Source organism: Mesoplodon densirostris, chromosome 12 (genome assembly GCF_025265405.1).
Source record: "Mesoplodon densirostris isolate mMesDen1 chromosome 12, mMesDen1 primary haplotype, whole genome shotgun sequence".
NCBI lineage: Eukaryota > Metazoa > Chordata > Mammalia > Artiodactyla > Ziphiidae > Mesoplodon > Mesoplodon densirostris.
In genome coordinates, this window is record NC_082672.1 from 50579931 (window position 1) to 50597273 (window position 17343).

A 17343-nucleotide genomic window follows, 5' to 3' on the forward strand; every position below is an offset into this window, starting at 1 on the left:
GGAGGTGGGGGAGTGTGCAGGGAGGGCCGCTGTGTAGGAGCCTGAAGGTCTACACTGTGACAATCACACCGACCCTTGGCCCCAATCACTGCCTCTACAGGGAAAAAGGCAGCGCGCGCCACCGAAGTGTCAGGCTTTATTGTTCCTCTGCTCTGTCCCCCTCCTGCTGCCCCAGGAGCAGGGTTGGCTGGGACTCCGGGCCCAGGTCCTGGGCCTCCCTTGCCCTTCCCAGCACATGCTGGAGCTCGGCTCGGGCCCGACACAAGCCCTTGGCCTCCTGCACGTGGAAGAGATAGAATGCACCCGCCCCCAGCACCAGTCCTACGCTGGGGGTCCAGAGCAGTACAGCAACTTCCCTGATCTCTCCTCCAGCCGCCAGGGCACACAGCAACGCCAGGAGAAGCAGCCCTAGACCAATCACGTAGCCAGCGATGGTGGCCCACCAGCGACCTTGAGCCATGCCCTGGTCCAGTTCTGTCCAGGCCTCCCTTAGCACACTGATCAGCGGAGACCTCTCTGCTGGTCCTAGAACAAAGCGGGGCAGTGGGGAGGGAGAGTGAGGGTCTGAGGGAGGGATGGGGCTGCCCTGTGGGGAAGGGCCAAGGAAAAGGATGGGGCTGACTTACCATGGATAGGGCTGGGGTTGTGCTGCGGGGGGCTGTGTCTCACACATAGAGTGGCCGTCAGCGCCTCATGATCGGAGAGGGGGCTGCCGCTGTGAGGCTCGTGGCCTGTAGTAGTTCTGAGTGTCTTACAGGAGATGTATAGCCCAGACACCGCCTAGAAAAAGAGCCAGAGAGAAATTTCTGAGAGAACCAGTTCCTGGCTATCCCATTCTCCAGCCGCCACTGATAAAAAAGACTAGACTAGTTGGACAAAGAATCAGCATAGGCTGATGAGCCATGAAGAGAGACAGAGGGTGAAGGCACGTTGCAGGGAGAGGCCTAACCTTATAAAGCACATAGTCGATGCGGATACCCAAGGGGAACTGCTCTAGCTCATGCCGGTTGACGTAGCAGTTCTCCGGTACCATCGTACAGCCTTCTTCAGGGCCCTAGGTGAATAGTGGGCTTGAATGAGGATGCACGGGGAAGGAGGAGGGAGAGAGGCTGAGGGTGTAGGTGGGGAAATAATCAGGCAAGTCCTCACCTTGAAGTCCTGAGTCTCCAGATAGGCATCGTGCAGTCCCGTCCACTCCTTCAGCAGGCGGCAGCCCAGGTCCTTTGGGTGCAAGTTGAGGTCCCCACACAATAGAACCACATCAGCTTTCTTGGACGTGTGGCTGGGGGAACCAAGATGGTGAGGCAGGAACTCTTCCCTCATCAGCTCTGCCCTGAAAGTGGGGCCTTAGCCACCCCTCGGTTCCTGGACCCCATCCCACTTCCCCTGTCAAGCCCAGGCTCACACACTGGATGAACTGGGCCAGTTCCCAAGCTTGGGCCACACGATGTGCTAGGTAGATGTCCTTCTGTCGGTTGTACTCGGCATGGAGCTGAGCAAGATAGAGGAGATGATTTCAGATTAGACCGAGAGTCCCAAGGGCAGGAGTAAATCAAGCTTGCATGTGTCACTTGGCACGCTGCTTGGTAAAATATGTGTGAACCTTGCCTACTGGCCTTAGGAGATCCTGCAGCCATGCCTCACCCCAAGGCAGCCTGGCTAGAGGATGAGTCCCATCTCTCCCTCCCAGGACCAGGCCGCCTGTCCCAGCCTTAGGCACTGCTGGCCTCACTCACATGGGTCACGTAGGCGTTGAGCACCAATCCACCCAGACGGAGCACCAGCAGCCCCACGGCCTTCCCACAGAACCAGTCACCGTGGTGGATCTGTAGGCAGGAGGGGGCGGGAACTCAGGGCACTGCTACCCCCTTTCTGCCCATCCCCTGCAGCCCTAGGAAGGCCACCTCCTTTACCATGTGTTAGCAGGCAGTGGGGTTAGCAGCTCACCATGTAGGGGTAGCCATTGAGGGTGAAGACGTGCTGGGTGAATTCCTGGATTGGGTGTTTGGAGAAGACACAGAGACCACTGCCAATGATGCCACTGAAAAGCCAAGTCCTAGTCAAGAGCCACAAAAGCAGGGAGAGAAATACCCAACCCCCTTCCCCTCCCTCGTCTCCCAGCTCTTAACAGCTACTTTTTTCTCTCTCTGCTGCTGGTACCACCCCAGATCGAAGCTCAAAGCGACGGCGTTTACGTGGGCTGACAGGATGGCCTGATGATAAATCTGATGAGCTAAAGAGCTACATCTTCCTCATTCCACCTTCTCCCGCTCCCACACCCAGAGGAGAGGACGCTGGGGCAGAGGGAGGCGGGCGCAGGAAGCACGGGGAAGGGCTGGCAGGGCCAAGGGCCTCCAGCTCCGAGACCAGGCTTCGGGGCCAGTGGGCTTCTCACCTCCTGAAGTAGTGTGCTGCTGGGTAGGCGGGCAGCAGCTTCTGCCTCAGGTACTGGAAGTCCTGCTCGCTCCACACCTGAGGGGAGGGGTGACGATACCTGCCGGCCCTTCTCCCAGGGCGGGAGCCCCCGCCCGCGCCCCAGCCGCCCCCGCTCCCGCCGGGCTTCCACACCAGCTCCGCGCGGCCCCACCTCCTCCAGGAGAGCTAGGTCGAAGCTCTCCCTGTTCAGAAAGTCTCCCAGGCGCTTCACGCGGTCGGCCCGGTGCTTGCTCAGGTAGGGAATGCCCCTGAGGACGAAAAGCGCAGGGGAGGTGACGGCTGGGGCGCTCGGGGCAGCAACGGAGCTGGGGCCAGGTGCGGGCCCCGGAGGTAGGGGTTGCCCCGCACCCCGAGGGTGTAGGGCAGGGGAGCGCCGTGGCCTGGCTGTAAGAAAGGCCTCCTGCCTCTGGCGAGCGGAACGGCGGCCCCAGACCCGGGTCGGCGGGCGCACTCACCAGCAGTTGAGGTTAAAGACCCTCAGTCGCAGGGAGAAGTTCGGCTTCATGGCGGGGACGCTCGGCGGCGCGGGACGGCTCGGCCTCCGCAGCGACGGCCGCGTTGGGGACAGCGGCGGGCTGGCGGCCTTCCCCGCGGGGCACCGCGCACAGGTGGTCGCCCTGCTCCCGCTCTCCCGGGAAGTCCGCGGCCCCGAAATGCACGCGCCCGGGGACTGACTCCCGTTACCCGGGCAACCGGCCGGCTGACCCCAATCTGGCTGCGCGGCGACCCGGAAAGGTGATCTGCGGTGGAATCAGGCGCTGACTGGAGGCGACTACGGCGCTGGAGGACCCTGGGCTTGGGGTCCCAGAGGAGGTCCGGTGTGGGGGGCAGCGGCGGCGAACCACGCTGACGCACGCGAGGCGTGGGGTCCCCGTTCCTTGTCTCCGAAGCTCTTCGCTGGTGGGGGCCGCCCACGCGCGCTCTCCAGCCTCTCGGCCGCCTCCACAGCAACAGGCACCAAGTTGAGGAAAGGCCGGACCTTCGCCGACCGCCCCGCCCCCGGCCCCCTCCTTCCGGCGAGCGGTGGGGGCGGGGCCGCGAGGTTGCCCTGGCGACGCGCTATGTTTTTGACCCGAGGAGTCCCCGCGCGCAGCCATGGCAAGCGGCTCGCAGACGCCGCCCGAGCAGCAGCTGCAGGTGAAGGTAGTGGGGCTCTTCAAAAGCTCCAGCTTTCAAATTGCGAAGAGCGCCGCTGAGGTAACCGCCAAGAAACCACAAGGGCGGGAAGGCCCGTCCCGCTTCCGGGTCGTGCGCCTCCTGGTGGCGGGGGTCGAGGTTCAGGGAGGGGATGTCCCGGCCAGGGTGGGCTGTCTCTGGATGGATCTCTGCGTGCAGACGGCGAGGGCCGGTCCAGGCGGGAGTTACACTTCGAGAAGGGCTACCTTTAAAGGGAAATCCGAGCGAAGGAATCGTTCACAACCTTTTTGGGAATAAAGGTGATTCCTACCTCTACATTAACACACATTTTATCCCACGTTAATTTTTTTTTTTTTTTTTGCGGCACGCGGGCCTTCCCACGTTAATTTTTAACTGAAATTATAGATTTTAAAACTTTGTGAAAAAAATGTTACCATATAACTAGCTGATTTTTTTTACAAACTCCTTTCCCAAGTGATATTTGAAAACTATTCATTCGGAAAGGGTTTTTGTTGTTGTTTTTCTTTAAAGTTTCTATAGCAGTCACTGCATTCCAATCGAATTACGTGCTTATGGGATTTCCTGACAAATGACCCACACGTGCTCTGGAGAATACAGACATTTCTTTGTGAACATGAAGAACAATGTAAAATGAAAAACACTTTAAGTAACTGGAAGAATTAGGCCAGGTCAGTAATGCCGCAGCATTCCTACACCCCGAATGCAGGAGAAATGTAGAAGTGTATAAAATGTTGAAATGTAAAATTAAGCACTTCTTTGGGGTTTGCTCCAGAAATGCTGTTGTAAGATTATGCCAAGCTTCTCTCCTTCAAAACCCCACTAGACTCCAGGACAATGCCTTATTCATGTCTGTATCTCCCAAAGTAACCAGCTGGATACTTGACACAAAATGTTCCCAAACAGAATTAATCTTAAGAAATTCCTAACTTCTTACCTGCTCCAAGTCTACAGTTACAGTCTGAAATTAAATCAAGTCAGGAAATAGTGACTAATTTGTGAAATAGGTAAAGTTTACATCAAGATGAAGAGAACAAGTGATAAGTCTATGAAAATGATACATGGATCATTAACAGAAGCAGAAATATGGACTGTGTTAGCTGGGCTGATAGGATCAGCAAAGTTATATGGCTCAAATTGTATTTAATAAGTGTGAGGGATTTTTTTTCTCTTGTTTTTCTTAGCTCCTTTTCTGAAGGCACATGTTTTCTCCACACTGTAGAGAAGATGTTGGCAAATTTTTTTTCTGTAAAGTCCACATATAAAATTATTAGGCCTTTGGAACCATAGGTTCTCAGTCATGACTACTCAACTCCGTCCTTGTGCAAAAGCAGCCACAGACAGTATGTAAATGAATGGTGGTTTTCCAATAAAACTTTTATTATGGACACTGTAATTGGACTTGCATATAATTTCACAGGACATGAAATGATTCTTCTTGTGATTCTTTTTCAACTGTTTAAAAATCTAAAAATTATTCTTAGTTCTCAAGTCTTACCAAAACAGGCAGCGGTCCAGCTTTGGCCTGCTGGCCACAGTCTGCCAACCCCTGTTGCAGAGGACACTAAGTCAAGCAAACAAGGTCTTTATTATATTAATAATGTTAATTTTCACTTTCTTAAGTTTTGCCTACTGTAGCTCTATTTGAATATGAAAATATATGAATGTAAATTCAGTTAGTTCTATGTTAATAAAGGATCCTTGAATATATTTCCAACATGATCACTTGTGAGCAATCCCTGATGCCTAATTAACTGAAAGATTTAGATTTATAAAGAGTATTACATAATGTAGTCCATTCTGGAACAAATTATGAAGAAAGCATGATTAAGTATGCTTAATTTGAAAACTATTGGGCTTTTCAGTTATTCCAGATGGTCCCTCAGAAACAGCAGTCATCCTGCATGACTACCTCAGACAGAGCACAGATGCTGGAATTGAGAAAAATGACAAATCAGCTGTTGGTTGGGTAGAGCAGACTAAGAAGGAAATGGCCAGATTGCTGTTGCCCTCTTCTGCTACCCCTGGTCCCAACGCAGGGTACACTCACATCCTGGCTTTCTCCCCCTTGGACTATCCACCCTGGATGAAGCACGCCAAGTCAGTGTCCCCTTAGACTACAATAGAAGTGGCCAGATGACACTTTTCCCTTGTTGGTCCATTTACTTCTCAGACCTGCTCAGAAAGGTGATGCCTAACTGCCTCAACTGCCTTCCCTTGCTTTAGGAGGAGGCAAAGTGTAACATAACAGGAACCAAAACTTTTTTTTTTTGACAGATGTTGTTAACCAGTAAGAATTTTCTCTGATTCATACAGACAAAACAAAATACATTATGTCAATACATGCTCAATGTCTAGACCAAAACACATTTAATATTTACTTCTCTTTTTCCCAAGGGGTATAACCACAACAGTATCCTTTTGGTCACTCTCCATATGTCACTGAATTAAAGCAATAACATTTATTTTAGTTAAAAGTATCCAAAAAGGGGCTTCCCTGGTGGCGCAGTGGTTGAGAGTCTGCCTGCCGATGCAGGGGACACGGGTTCGTGCCCCGGTCTGGGAGGATCCCACATGCCGCGGAGCGGCTGGGCCCATGAGCCATGGCCGCTGAGCCTGCACGTCCGGAGCCTGTCCTCCGCAATGGGAGAGGCCACAACAGTGAGAGGCCCGCGTACCGCAAAAAAAAAAAAAAAAAAAAAAAAAAAAAGTATCCATAGATCCACTGAGGTTTAGTAAGAGTTTAATTTAGGGAAAAACTGGTCCTAACAGGAAATGGCAGGTCACAAAACTATTGGCATAAACTCACTTGTACATTTGTTTATGCAATTGCTATGTGTGGATGGTCCACTATGTACCAAATATTGAGGCCAGTGGGAAACTAAGACAGTCTTTGCCCTCAAGGAGCTTATTCTCTTCAGATGAGAGACCAATTAGTATGGCCTGGGGAGGGACTTACTGGAGGTAAGCACAGGGGCCTCTGGGAGCTGGCAAGGGGCATCTAAGCCAGACTGTGGCTTGGGTATATGTTGCATAAAACTTCCTGAAGACCCCATAAAAACTGGGGGGAATGATTTTTACTTTAAAAGAGAACTTACTCTAAAATAATTATTCTATTTTGAAACCTAGAGTCTGAAGAGTAATTATCCATCCAAATTTGAAGACCCTATAATAGTTCCTGTTCAAGAATTTGCATGGGATCAATATCTACAGGAGAAAAAAAGGGTAAAGGATATTTGGGGTGTGGAAAATGAGCCAAGTTTTGCCTGATTTATTTACATATGCATTGGTTTGGAAAAACTGAAGCACTAATTTTGATACAACTAGATTTTATTTCTCTAAATTATGTACTTTTCCTAAATTATTTCAGTCATTTCACCAAGCTGATTTTAAGAAAGAGTCAAACATTTACAGAATTTTCTTTTGGAAAGCATGTGATAAAGGTAAGTTTTAAACTCTCAGTGCTGCTATTTACTCCTGCCGATGGCTACCCCTCTTTCCCGGCATATCACTTATTCATACTTCCTGTGACACCCGGGCACTCAGGTTACTGTGGCCTGGCACTCTTTTTGGCCCTAACTCTGGAAGGTTTCAGTGGTGTCCAGCACAGATATAGCAGGGGAGCATGTAGGGTTGCCTAGGGGAGCTCTGATGGTAGGCGCCAACTTCCCACAGGGTAAGCCGTGTCCTAATGGAAGCTTCCTTCTCTGCATTCTCCCCCCTAACAGTACCCTTGGAGAACTCCAGACCCTAAGGCTGGCAGAGCTCATCCAGGGATGGCAGATTGGTTTCCTCTTGGGTGCCATCCCTGATTAACTGGTAGTGCTGCCTGGAACATGTGGCATCCTGGCTCAGATACGGCTCACATTGGGGGGCAGACTAGAATGGGTACGCCTCCTGCTTGTCACCCTTGGCCCAGTCCTGTGGAGAGTCCCAGTCCTGGCTTCCCTGTCCAGCCCAATCTCTCAGTGGCTGAGGAGATCCCATTTCCCCTGACCGGAGCAGTTTTGATTGTCCTGTGCTAGATTGCACAAGGATGTCCTGTGATTTACCATGCAGATAGTACTGCTTTACTTCACTCTCTGCTCAGTCACATGAACGGTGCAAGACTGAGTCAAGAATACCATATGTTAAGTCTCATACCATTTTCACAGCCACAGTACATTTTCATTATATAATTCAAACAGAACCGTAACAAACACTTACCTATGGTGCTTATTATATGCCAGGCACTATTCTAATGACTTCTATAAATATTAACTCTAATCATTACATCAACTAGGGTGACCAGTGGTCCTGGTTTGCCTGGATCTGAGGGGTTTGCTGGAACGCATGAATTTCAATGCTAAAGCTGGGACGGTCCTAGGCAAACCCAGACAGTTGGGCACCCTAACGTAAAACAATATGTTTTTCTTAATTTTTATCACCAAACTTCCTAAACTGCCTATCGTATCGTGCTCTCCACCTACAGGAGAGCCATGATTTCATGCTTCGTGGTTTGCACCCATTCCTCTTCCATATTCCCACCATACTCTGAAAGACTGGTGTGGATTCCATTCTGCAGTTTCTGACCCTTGTCAGCCTGGGTTGCTAACCTTGAGCTGTTTTGTGTTCTCTTCCTTCTGCTTTTCTCATGGGGCCTGAATGAGGCTTCCTAGGTCATCAATGCTGCTTCTTCCCACATATCCTTAACTCCTGTCTTTCCTTTCTTCCCTCCCCCTCCCTCACCTCCTGGATACTTGCCACCTTAACCTCTTCTTCCTCTTCAGGCCAGCTTTTTGTTCTCCTTTCACATAAGCATTGTCTTATGTTATACATAGTGCTTCTTAGCACATTTGAGGTTAGTGTGCACTGGCCTCAGTGCTTCAGTATAATGTAATGCCAACCATGAGGGATGGCTTCAGAGCCTTTGGGAAGGCCCTTTTTCCCCCTCCAAAAAAAGGCAACATCATACATCTTAGTGCTGGAAAGCCCTAGAAAACATCGGGTCCAGCCTGCTATCTTGAGGCAGGCGATGAGGGCTCCTCATGTATAGAAGACACCCAGACAAGGCACGTAATTTTCAGCCTCCGAATAAAGTGTACCTGCTACTGCATTTCTCCTACCAGGCTAGCTAAAATATCCACAATTAAACTTTCCCTCCCCTTTTTAAAGTTTTGTGTCCTGTAAAATGTGAGAACCCTGATGAATTTCAACATTCCAGGGAGTACTGACCCATAGGCTCGGCGATTGACAGTTCAGCATGAACAAGTTTAGGAAGTGAGGAATCTGACGCAAGCTCCTCCTGAGAGAAGAGCGGGGAATGGAGCACGCTGGCAGCTGAAGGCAAACCGTTCCCCAAACCGGCGTTTCTCCAAGTGCGGTCTCCAGACCAGCCGCAGCAGCAGCGTCCCATGGGATGTTGTTAGAAATGCAGATTCTCAGGCCCCATGCCAGAATCAGAAACTTGGGGTGGGGCTCAGGAATCTGTAATTCTGACTGCCCACTAAAATTGGAGAACAGCTGTCCCAGATGATGCATGGCTTTGCCAGGACTGGCACCGGGTCATAATCAACCAGATCTACTCAGAGGCCACATTACTCAGTGGCCACACACTGAGGTTTAGGAGGTTGGCTGGCAGTGCTCTATGGATGAAAACACCAATGCACTTCATTCTTAGGGGCTTAGGGCTTAAAAGTGTTAAGGAGGGACTTCCCTGGTGGTCCAGTGGTTAAGACTCCGCACTTCCCACTGCAGGGGGCGCAGGTTTGATCCCTGGTCGGGGAACTAAGATCCCGCATGCTGCGCAGCCAAAAAATAAATAAAGTACTTGAGTTTAAAAAAAAAAATTGTTATGAAAGGTGAGTTCTCTTCCTCACGGCCCCTGGCGTGCCCCGCAAACTGCTGCTGGCCCTCAGGAGGCATTTCCTCACCTGGTCTGATTTCCCTCCATCAAAAAAGCGTTCTTGGGCCTCCCTGGTGGCGCAAGTGGTTGAGAGTCCGCCTGCCGATGCAGGGGATACGGGTTCGTGCCCCGGTCTGGGAGGATCCCATATGCCGCGGAGCGGCTGGGCCCGTGAGCCATGGCCGCTGAGCCTGCGCGTCCGGAGCCTGCGCGTCCGGAGCCTGCGCGTCTGGAGCCTGTGCTCCGCAACGGGGGAGGCCACAACAGTGAGAGGCCCGCATACCGCAAAAAAAAAAAAAAAAAAAAAAAAAAGCGTTCTTTCCATCCTTCCCATTGAAAACCATGTCTTATTTAGGACCCCTAACTAACTATGCATACAGTAAAATGTGCTTCAGAAATGAAGCTAAAAGACTGCATTTTGTTTTCAAATTAATATAACAAGTATGCTATGCACACAGACTTTTATTACCAGATTACCATCTATTTTCTAAGATCGTACCATTTTAAAGATCACTGTTAGGTCATTCTTTGATTTCAACACCATCAGAGTCTTGAAAATGTTCTTAAATTCCCTTTGAGAACAAAATTCTGAAAGATGGCAAAAAATATATTTTTTAAAGATTCAGTCCTAGGGTTGATTCAAGCTCTGGCTTGGGGGTTTAGCTAAGTTCCCCCCATCCCTACCCCCACCCCCGACTACATTTTTTTGGTCCTTTTCCTTTACAGGAACTTAAGAATGAAATCTGGGAATATTCTTCCTATGTGATGTGTTTTATTAACGATCAGCTCCTGGGTGATGCACTTGATCTTCAGAAATGGGCCCACAAAGTATGGGATATAGTTGATTTTAAGCCTCCTGCACTTTATGAAGCACTTACTGTGGATTATTCTGCCAAATTCTTAAGAGACACGAAGGCAAGTTGCACTAATTTTTTAAAGGAAAATAGTAGAATCTTTGAGCATTTACATGGATTAACCATTAATTACTGATAACCTAGCGAAGGGAATATAAAAGAGTAAGAGACTAGGTTAAGTTCTCAATGACCTAATGATCCAGTTGCAAAGGATTCATGGCAGGGTTTGGCTTGGTGGTGTGTAAAGCAAGCCTATCTCACAGCAGGCAAATGGCACTGGGAGAAGATCATCCCTGTTCAAACATTTCTACTCCCCGCTAGAAGCTTATATGCATTAATTATCATCTATTAAAAAATATTAAGACCTTCCCCCTCAGAGAAGGTCAAGCCTATCCTTCATTCACCTTTAGCATGAAATATTTTAATTAATACTTTCTAACACCTAAGTGACAGCTACTGCACTAGAGAATGGCAAGTTTGAGAAGGTGACGTTTTAAAGCATGACACGTAGTTGGCAAGAGCAGGACGAGACAAGCTATGGCACTGGGGAGGTTTCCAATGGCAGAGGACAGTTAGGACGTGTGAGGTCCAGAGAGCAAGAGACAGCCATCAGGGTGGAATGGCAATAGAGGTAAAAGTATGTAATTTTGCTCAGAAACCTTGTAGCCAACAGCTACCACATGCTGAAAATTATTTCATGCCCATGGTGGCCTGTGCCTACATAAAGACCCAGTGCTAGGATCTGAGTTGTGCAAAGGCAAAGACCTTGTCTCGTTCACCCTTGTTCAACTACTGCCTTGAACAGAATCTGAAACATTGGAGGTGCTCAGTGAATATTTTGTTGAATAAACAATGCACTTGGAAAATGCTTGAAACTCTAGGGTGTGGGGAGGAAGTTAACATTCATAGCAGTTCATTCCCAAAGGGACAGGAGTCTAGAAGTACATGGTGTACTCTGGGAATGGCAGGGGACAGCAGGGAGGCCAGAATTAGTAGGAAATGACACTGGGAAAATGAGAATCAGTCAGGATTCTTGGTGCCAACAGTACCAAGCTGTTGTCACTAACTTGAGGAGAAAAAGTATGTATTAAAAGGATATTGGTAACCTCACAATTGACAGGAAAGCTGGAGAACCAGCTTTGGAAAGCAGGCAGGAACCAAGGGAGACCTGGCAGCAGGAAAACATGGCCAGGGTCACGCCCCAGGAATGGGCAGCCAGGATGCTGCCATGGCTGCCCAATGGCCCTAATGCTGCCTTCACCGAGCATAACTTCTCAGCTCTCCTTGGGTCTTTGTCACTTCCTAGACATCTAAGGCCCCGGGCAGGAGCACCTAACTAGTCAAGCCCAGGTTATATGCCCACACCCTGGCTCACACGTAGCAGGGAAAGAGAGGAGGTTCTCCAGAGGCTGGTGCAACCTTGTGAGGAGTTTCTCAAATAGGAAAGGTGCTTAGATGTTTAAAAAAAACAAACAACAAACAAACCCCAAAACCAGATCTACTAGAGAAAGGTTCAACTTACTGTCCACTTGTAACCAGTCAGTTAGATTTCATCCAGAAGGAAGCAAGCCAACAGAACTTTTCATAAAGAGTATGACATCATCTTCTCTGGTGTTTCGGAAAAAATTTTAGGGCTGTGACCAAACAGGGTACAGTGGGGAAAGCTTGGTGGCAGGGTGGCCATTTGGAAATCTGCTATAGTAGTGTGAGCTAGAAATAATGACAGCCTGAATTAATTAGTGGCAGTAAGGAGAGAGGACCCAGATTCTGGAGAAAATCCTTGGATTTTTTGCAGAGGCTAGATTTTTTGTGCTGAGTAAAACTCAGGGACTTGTTTACTTCTGGTTTGGAACGATATAGCAGACAATTAGGTTTGGCTGCTAGGTGACATTATCTTGTGTCACAGTCACTTACTCTCTTTTCATTAGAATTTTTAGAATTATCTACTCTTGACAACCACATAAAGATAATATATTGATGCCCAGGAAAGTTTAATGATGTCTGAATGGACTCACTCACTTCAGAAATCAATTATGACTTGCAGTATGTCCTTTTTCCTCCTAAACCTATGAAGTTTACTATATTATGCCTCTTATTCTAAAGTTATAATATTCTTTTATAATTAAGAACTTGTACTACAGAAGCTTAGAGGCACAAACAATTAATTATAATAAGTATGGATGTAATACTTCATTCCTGGATGCCAGATATTACAGTACTATTTCAGTCTTTTAATTAAAAAAAAAAGCTTAGAGCGACCTAAAATAATGATAGTGATACAACTAAAAGTGATTTCTTTTATGCCTCCTAGATTCTTAAGAAATAGGGCAGGGCAAATTATGTACTTGTTAAATCAGGCAGCATTTTTATATACGAGAATGGTGCCTAAGGGTTGAAATGTATTCCATTAGATGTGTTCTGCTCCCTAAATGAATGCTACTGTGACGGACAACAGTGTTTTCACTTTGGATGCCTCTTTGAGGGCTAGACAAGGGCTCACAAATATTAGCTGTCTCTATCAGAAAGTATCTCAATTGAAAACAAGAGCTGGGGGCATCTGGGAGTATGAGGTCATGAATGAAATAACTCAAAAGCACAGCATCCTCTCTTTCCTACCCCTGGTATGGTACCTCCTATTCATATAGTGGCCTTATTTTCCTGCTCAGAAAGACTATGGCCTGGCTCTGCTAAGCTAATCTGTGCAGTCTCTGAAAATCCAGAACACACAGTAACCAAATCCATGGGCTCATGTTGGATCTTTTCCCAGAATTACTCAGGAAAGAAAAGAATTCCCAGTCTGCTGCTTTTTTCCAGAGGGAATGACCAGTGTTCCTTTCCACACCCAGTTTGTGATGCAGTGGGTATCTAGGCCATGTGCTCTCAGTCTTGTGTGATAGGTTAATGTGATTCAGAGCTTTACCACTTAAGGGTTTTAAAAAGCATGTTATTTAGGAAGTAAAATTTTGGTATAATGAAACAAACATCCTTAAGTCATTCTTTTAATTTTGCTGTTACCTTATCTACTGTTAATGCTGTCAATCATCTTATCACTGAAAACATTATTCTATTATATTTTTGGTCATTTCTAAAACTTTCTGCTAAAACACTGACCTGCATTACCTTCTTCTCTCTAATTTTAATAGCATGATTTTGTGTTCCTGGACATTTCTATTGATTTTTATCCAATCGGAAGATTGATTTTTGAGGTAAGAGGTTTTTGGTCGTTGTTTTTTAATAAGTTGGGGGAGTGAGAATCTCTGTCAAAATGTTAAGTTTTTAATCTATGAAACCTTTTCTCTTTATTTTTAGCTATATTGTGATACATGTCCCAAAACATGTAAAAATTTTCAGATCCTGTGCACAGGAAAAGCAGGGTTTTCCCAAAGTGGCATCAGGCTACATTACACAGGTTCCATTTTTCATCGAGTGGTACGGAATGGTTGGATACAAGGAGGAGGTGAGTTTAAAAGCTTAAATACAACTTAGTTGCAACATTAAATCAAAATGTCCAAACTTTTATCTGCCTTTGTGAAATTCATATAGAATTAGATATATTTAATATTAGATGTTATATATATATTTAAAGGATGTTTTATATGGCCAAATGATGAATTAAGATATTCATACTCTTTTAAAAAATTCCCTAATTATTAAAATAAACAAATCTAAAATGTGTTACCAGGAATATTCCAGGTTAAAAAGTAATACAAGCAAGTAGGATAGAGCAGAAGCAAGAAGAACTACAATCCTGCAGCCTGTGGAACAAAAACCACATTCACAGAAAGACAGACAAAATGAAAAGGCAGAGGACTATGTACCAGATGAAGGAACAAGATAAAACCCCAGAAAAACAACTAAATGAAGTGGAGATAGGCAACCTTCCAGAAAAAGAATTCAGAATAATGATAGTGAAGATGATCCAGCACCTCAGAAAAAGAATGGAGGCAAAGATCGAGAAGGTGAAAGAAATGTTTAACAAAGACCTGACCTCGAAGAATTAAAGAACAAACAAACAGAGATGAACAATACAGTAACGGAAATGAAAAATACACTAGAAGGAATCAGTAGCAGAATAACTGAGGCAGAAGAACAGGTAAGTGACCTGGAAGACAGAATGGTGGAATTCACTGCCTTGAAACAGAATAAAGAAAAAAGAATGAAAAGAAATGAAGACCAAGAGACCCCTGGGACAACATTAAACGCAACAACATTCACATTATAGGGGGTCCCAGAAGGAGAAGAGAGAGAGAAAGGACCTGAGAAAATATGTGAAGAGATTATAGTCGAAAACTTCACTAACATGGGAAAGGACATAGCCACCTAAGTCCAGGAAGTACAGAGAGTCCCAGGTAGAATAAACCCAAGGAGAAACATGCCGAGACACACAGGAATCAAATTGACAAAAATTAAAGACAAAGAAAAATTATTAAAAGCAGCAAGGGAAAAACGACAACATACAAGGGGACTCCCATAAGGTTAACAGCTGATTTCTCAGCAGAAACTCTACAAGCCAGAAGGGAGTGGCATGATATATTTAAAGTGATGAAAGGGAAGAACCTACAACAAGATTACTCTACATAGCAAAGATCTCATTCAGATTTGAAGGAGAAATCAAAAGCTTTACAGACAAGCAAAAGTTAAGAGAATTCAGCACCACCAAACCAGCTCTGCAACAAATGCTAAAGGAACTTCTCTAAGTAGGAAACACAAGAGAAGAAAAGGACCTACAAAAACAAACCCAAAACAATTAAGAAAACAGTAATAGGAACATACATATTGATAATTACCTTAAATGTGAATGGATTAAATGCTCCAACCAAAAGACACAGGCTTGCTGAATGGATACAAAAACAAGACCTGTATATACGCTGTCTACAAGAGACCCACTTCAGACCTAGGGACATATACAGATTGAAAGTGAGGGGATGGAAAAAGATATTCCATGCAAATGGAAATCAAAAGAAAGCTGGAGTAGCAATACTCATATCAGATAAAATACACTTTAAAATAAAGAATGTTACAAGAGACAAGGAAGGACACTACATAATGATCAAGGGATCAATCCAAGAAGAAGATACAATTATAAATATATATGCACCCAACATAGGAGCACCTCAATATATAAGGCAAATGCTAACAGCTTTAAAAGAGGAAATCAACAGTAAAACAATAATAGTGGGGGACTTTAACACCTCACTTACACCAATGGACAGATCATCCAGACAGAAAATTAATAAGGAAACACAAGCTTTAAATGACACAATATACCAGATAGATTTAATTGATATTTATAGGACATTCCATCTGAAAACAGCAGATTACGCTTCTCAAGTGCACACGGAACATTCTCCAGGATAGATCACATCTTGGGTCACAAATCAAGCCTCGGTAAATTGAAGAAAACTGAAATCTTATCAAGCATCTTTTCCAACCACAACGCTATGAGATTAGAAATCAATTACAGGGAAAAAAATGTAAAAAACACAAACACATGGAGGCTAAACAATACGTTACTAAATAACCAAGAGATCACTGAAGAAATCAAAGAGGAAATCAAAAAATACCTAGAGACAAATGACAATGAAAACGTGATGATCCAAAACCTATGGGATGCAGCAAAAGCAGTTCTAAGAGGGAAGTTTATAGCGATGCAATCCTACCTCAAGAAACAAGAAAAATCTCAAACAATCTAACCTTACACCTAAAGGAACTAGAGAAAGAAGAACAAACAAAACCCAAAGTTAGTAGAAGGAAAGAAATCATAAAGATCAGAGCAGAAATAAATGAAACAGAAACAAAGAAAACAATAGCAAAGATCAATAAAACTAAAAGCTGGTTGAGAAGATAAACAAAATTGATACACCTTTAGCCAGACTCATCAAGAAAAAGAGGGAGAGGACTCAAATCAGTAAAATTAGAAATGAAAAAGGAGAAGTTACAATGGACACCACAGAAATACAAAGCATCATAAGAGACTACTACAAACAACTCTATGCCAATAAAATGGACAACCTGGAAGGAATGGACAAATTCTTAGAAAAGTATACCCTTCCAAGACTGAACCAGGAAGAAATAGAAAATACGAAGAGACCAATCACAAGTAATTAAATTGAAACTGTGATTAAAAATCTTCCAACAAACGAAAAGTCCAGGACCAGATGGCATCACAGGTGAATTCTATCAAACATTTAGAGAAGAGCTAACACCCATCCTTCTCAAACTTTTCCAAAAAACTGCAGAGGAAGGAACACTCCCAAACTCATTCTACGAGGCCACCATCACCCGGATACCAAAACCAGACAAAGATACTACAAAAGAAGAAAATTACAGAATAATATCACTGATAAATACAGATGCAAAACTCCTCAGCAAAATACTAGCAAACAGAATCCAACAGCACATTAAAAGGATCATACATCGTGATCAAGGGATCAAGGGATTTATCTCAGGGATGCAAGGATTCTTCAATATATGCAAATCAATCAATGTAATACACCATATTAACAAATTGAAGAATAAAAACCATATGATCATCTCAATAGATGCAGAAAAAGCTTTTGTCAAAATTCAACACCCACTTATGATAAAAACCCTCCAGAAAGTGGGCATAGAGGGAACCTACCTCAACGTAATAAAGGCCATATACGACAAACCCACAGCAAACATCATTCTCAATGGTGAAAAACTGAAAGCATTTCCCCTAAGATCAGGAACAAGACAAGGATGTACACTCTCACCAATAATATTCAACATAGTTTTGGAAGTCCAGCCACAGCAATCAGAGAAGAAAAAGAAATAAAAGGAATACAAATTAGAAAAGAAGAAGTAAAACTGTCACTGTTTGCAGATGACATTATACTATACATAAAGAATCCTAAAGATGCCACCAGAAAACTACTAGAGCTATTCAGTGGATTTGGTAAATTTGCAGGATACAAAATTAATGCACAGAAATCTCTTGCATTCCTATATACTAACAATGAAAGATCAGAAGGAGAAATTGAGGAAACAATC

General features: G+C 45.3%; 2 protein-coding genes across 3 annotated transcripts in view; one reads left to right on the top strand and one right to left on the bottom strand.

The window, feature by feature from the left end:
- Positions 1 to 116: 116 nt before the first annotated feature.
- On the bottom strand, positions 117 to 3395 carry SMPD2 (sphingomyelin phosphodiesterase 2). Its single transcript, XM_060114914.1, has 10 exons — positions 2892 to 3395; positions 2588 to 2684; positions 2396 to 2472; positions 1948 to 2041; positions 1737 to 1826; positions 1410 to 1492; positions 1150 to 1282; positions 950 to 1054; positions 627 to 780; positions 117 to 525 (listed from the first exon to the last, which is right to left on the bottom strand). The coding sequence occupies exons 1-10, from the start codon at positions 2939 to 2941 to the stop codon at positions 137 to 139; spliced, it is 1272 nt and encodes a 423-aa protein (XP_059970897.1). The 5' UTR covers positions 2942 to 3395; the 3' UTR covers positions 117 to 136.
- PPIL6 (peptidylprolyl isomerase like 6) overlaps positions 3107 to 17343 on the top strand; it is a 36061-nt gene continuing 21824 nt past the window's right edge. For both annotated transcript variants that reach the window (XM_060114915.1, XM_060114916.1), the window contains exons 1-5: positions 3107 to 3633; positions 6721 to 6816; positions 10202 to 10390; positions 13473 to 13535; positions 13639 to 13786. In XM_060114915.1, coding sequence (XP_059970898.1) covers positions 3532 to 3633; positions 6721 to 6816; positions 10202 to 10390; positions 13473 to 13535; positions 13639 to 13786 — 598 coding nt within the window. In that variant the 5' untranslated portion in view covers positions 3107 to 3531. The remainder of the gene's footprint in view (positions 3634 to 6720; positions 6817 to 10201; positions 10391 to 13472; positions 13536 to 13638; positions 13787 to 17343) is intronic.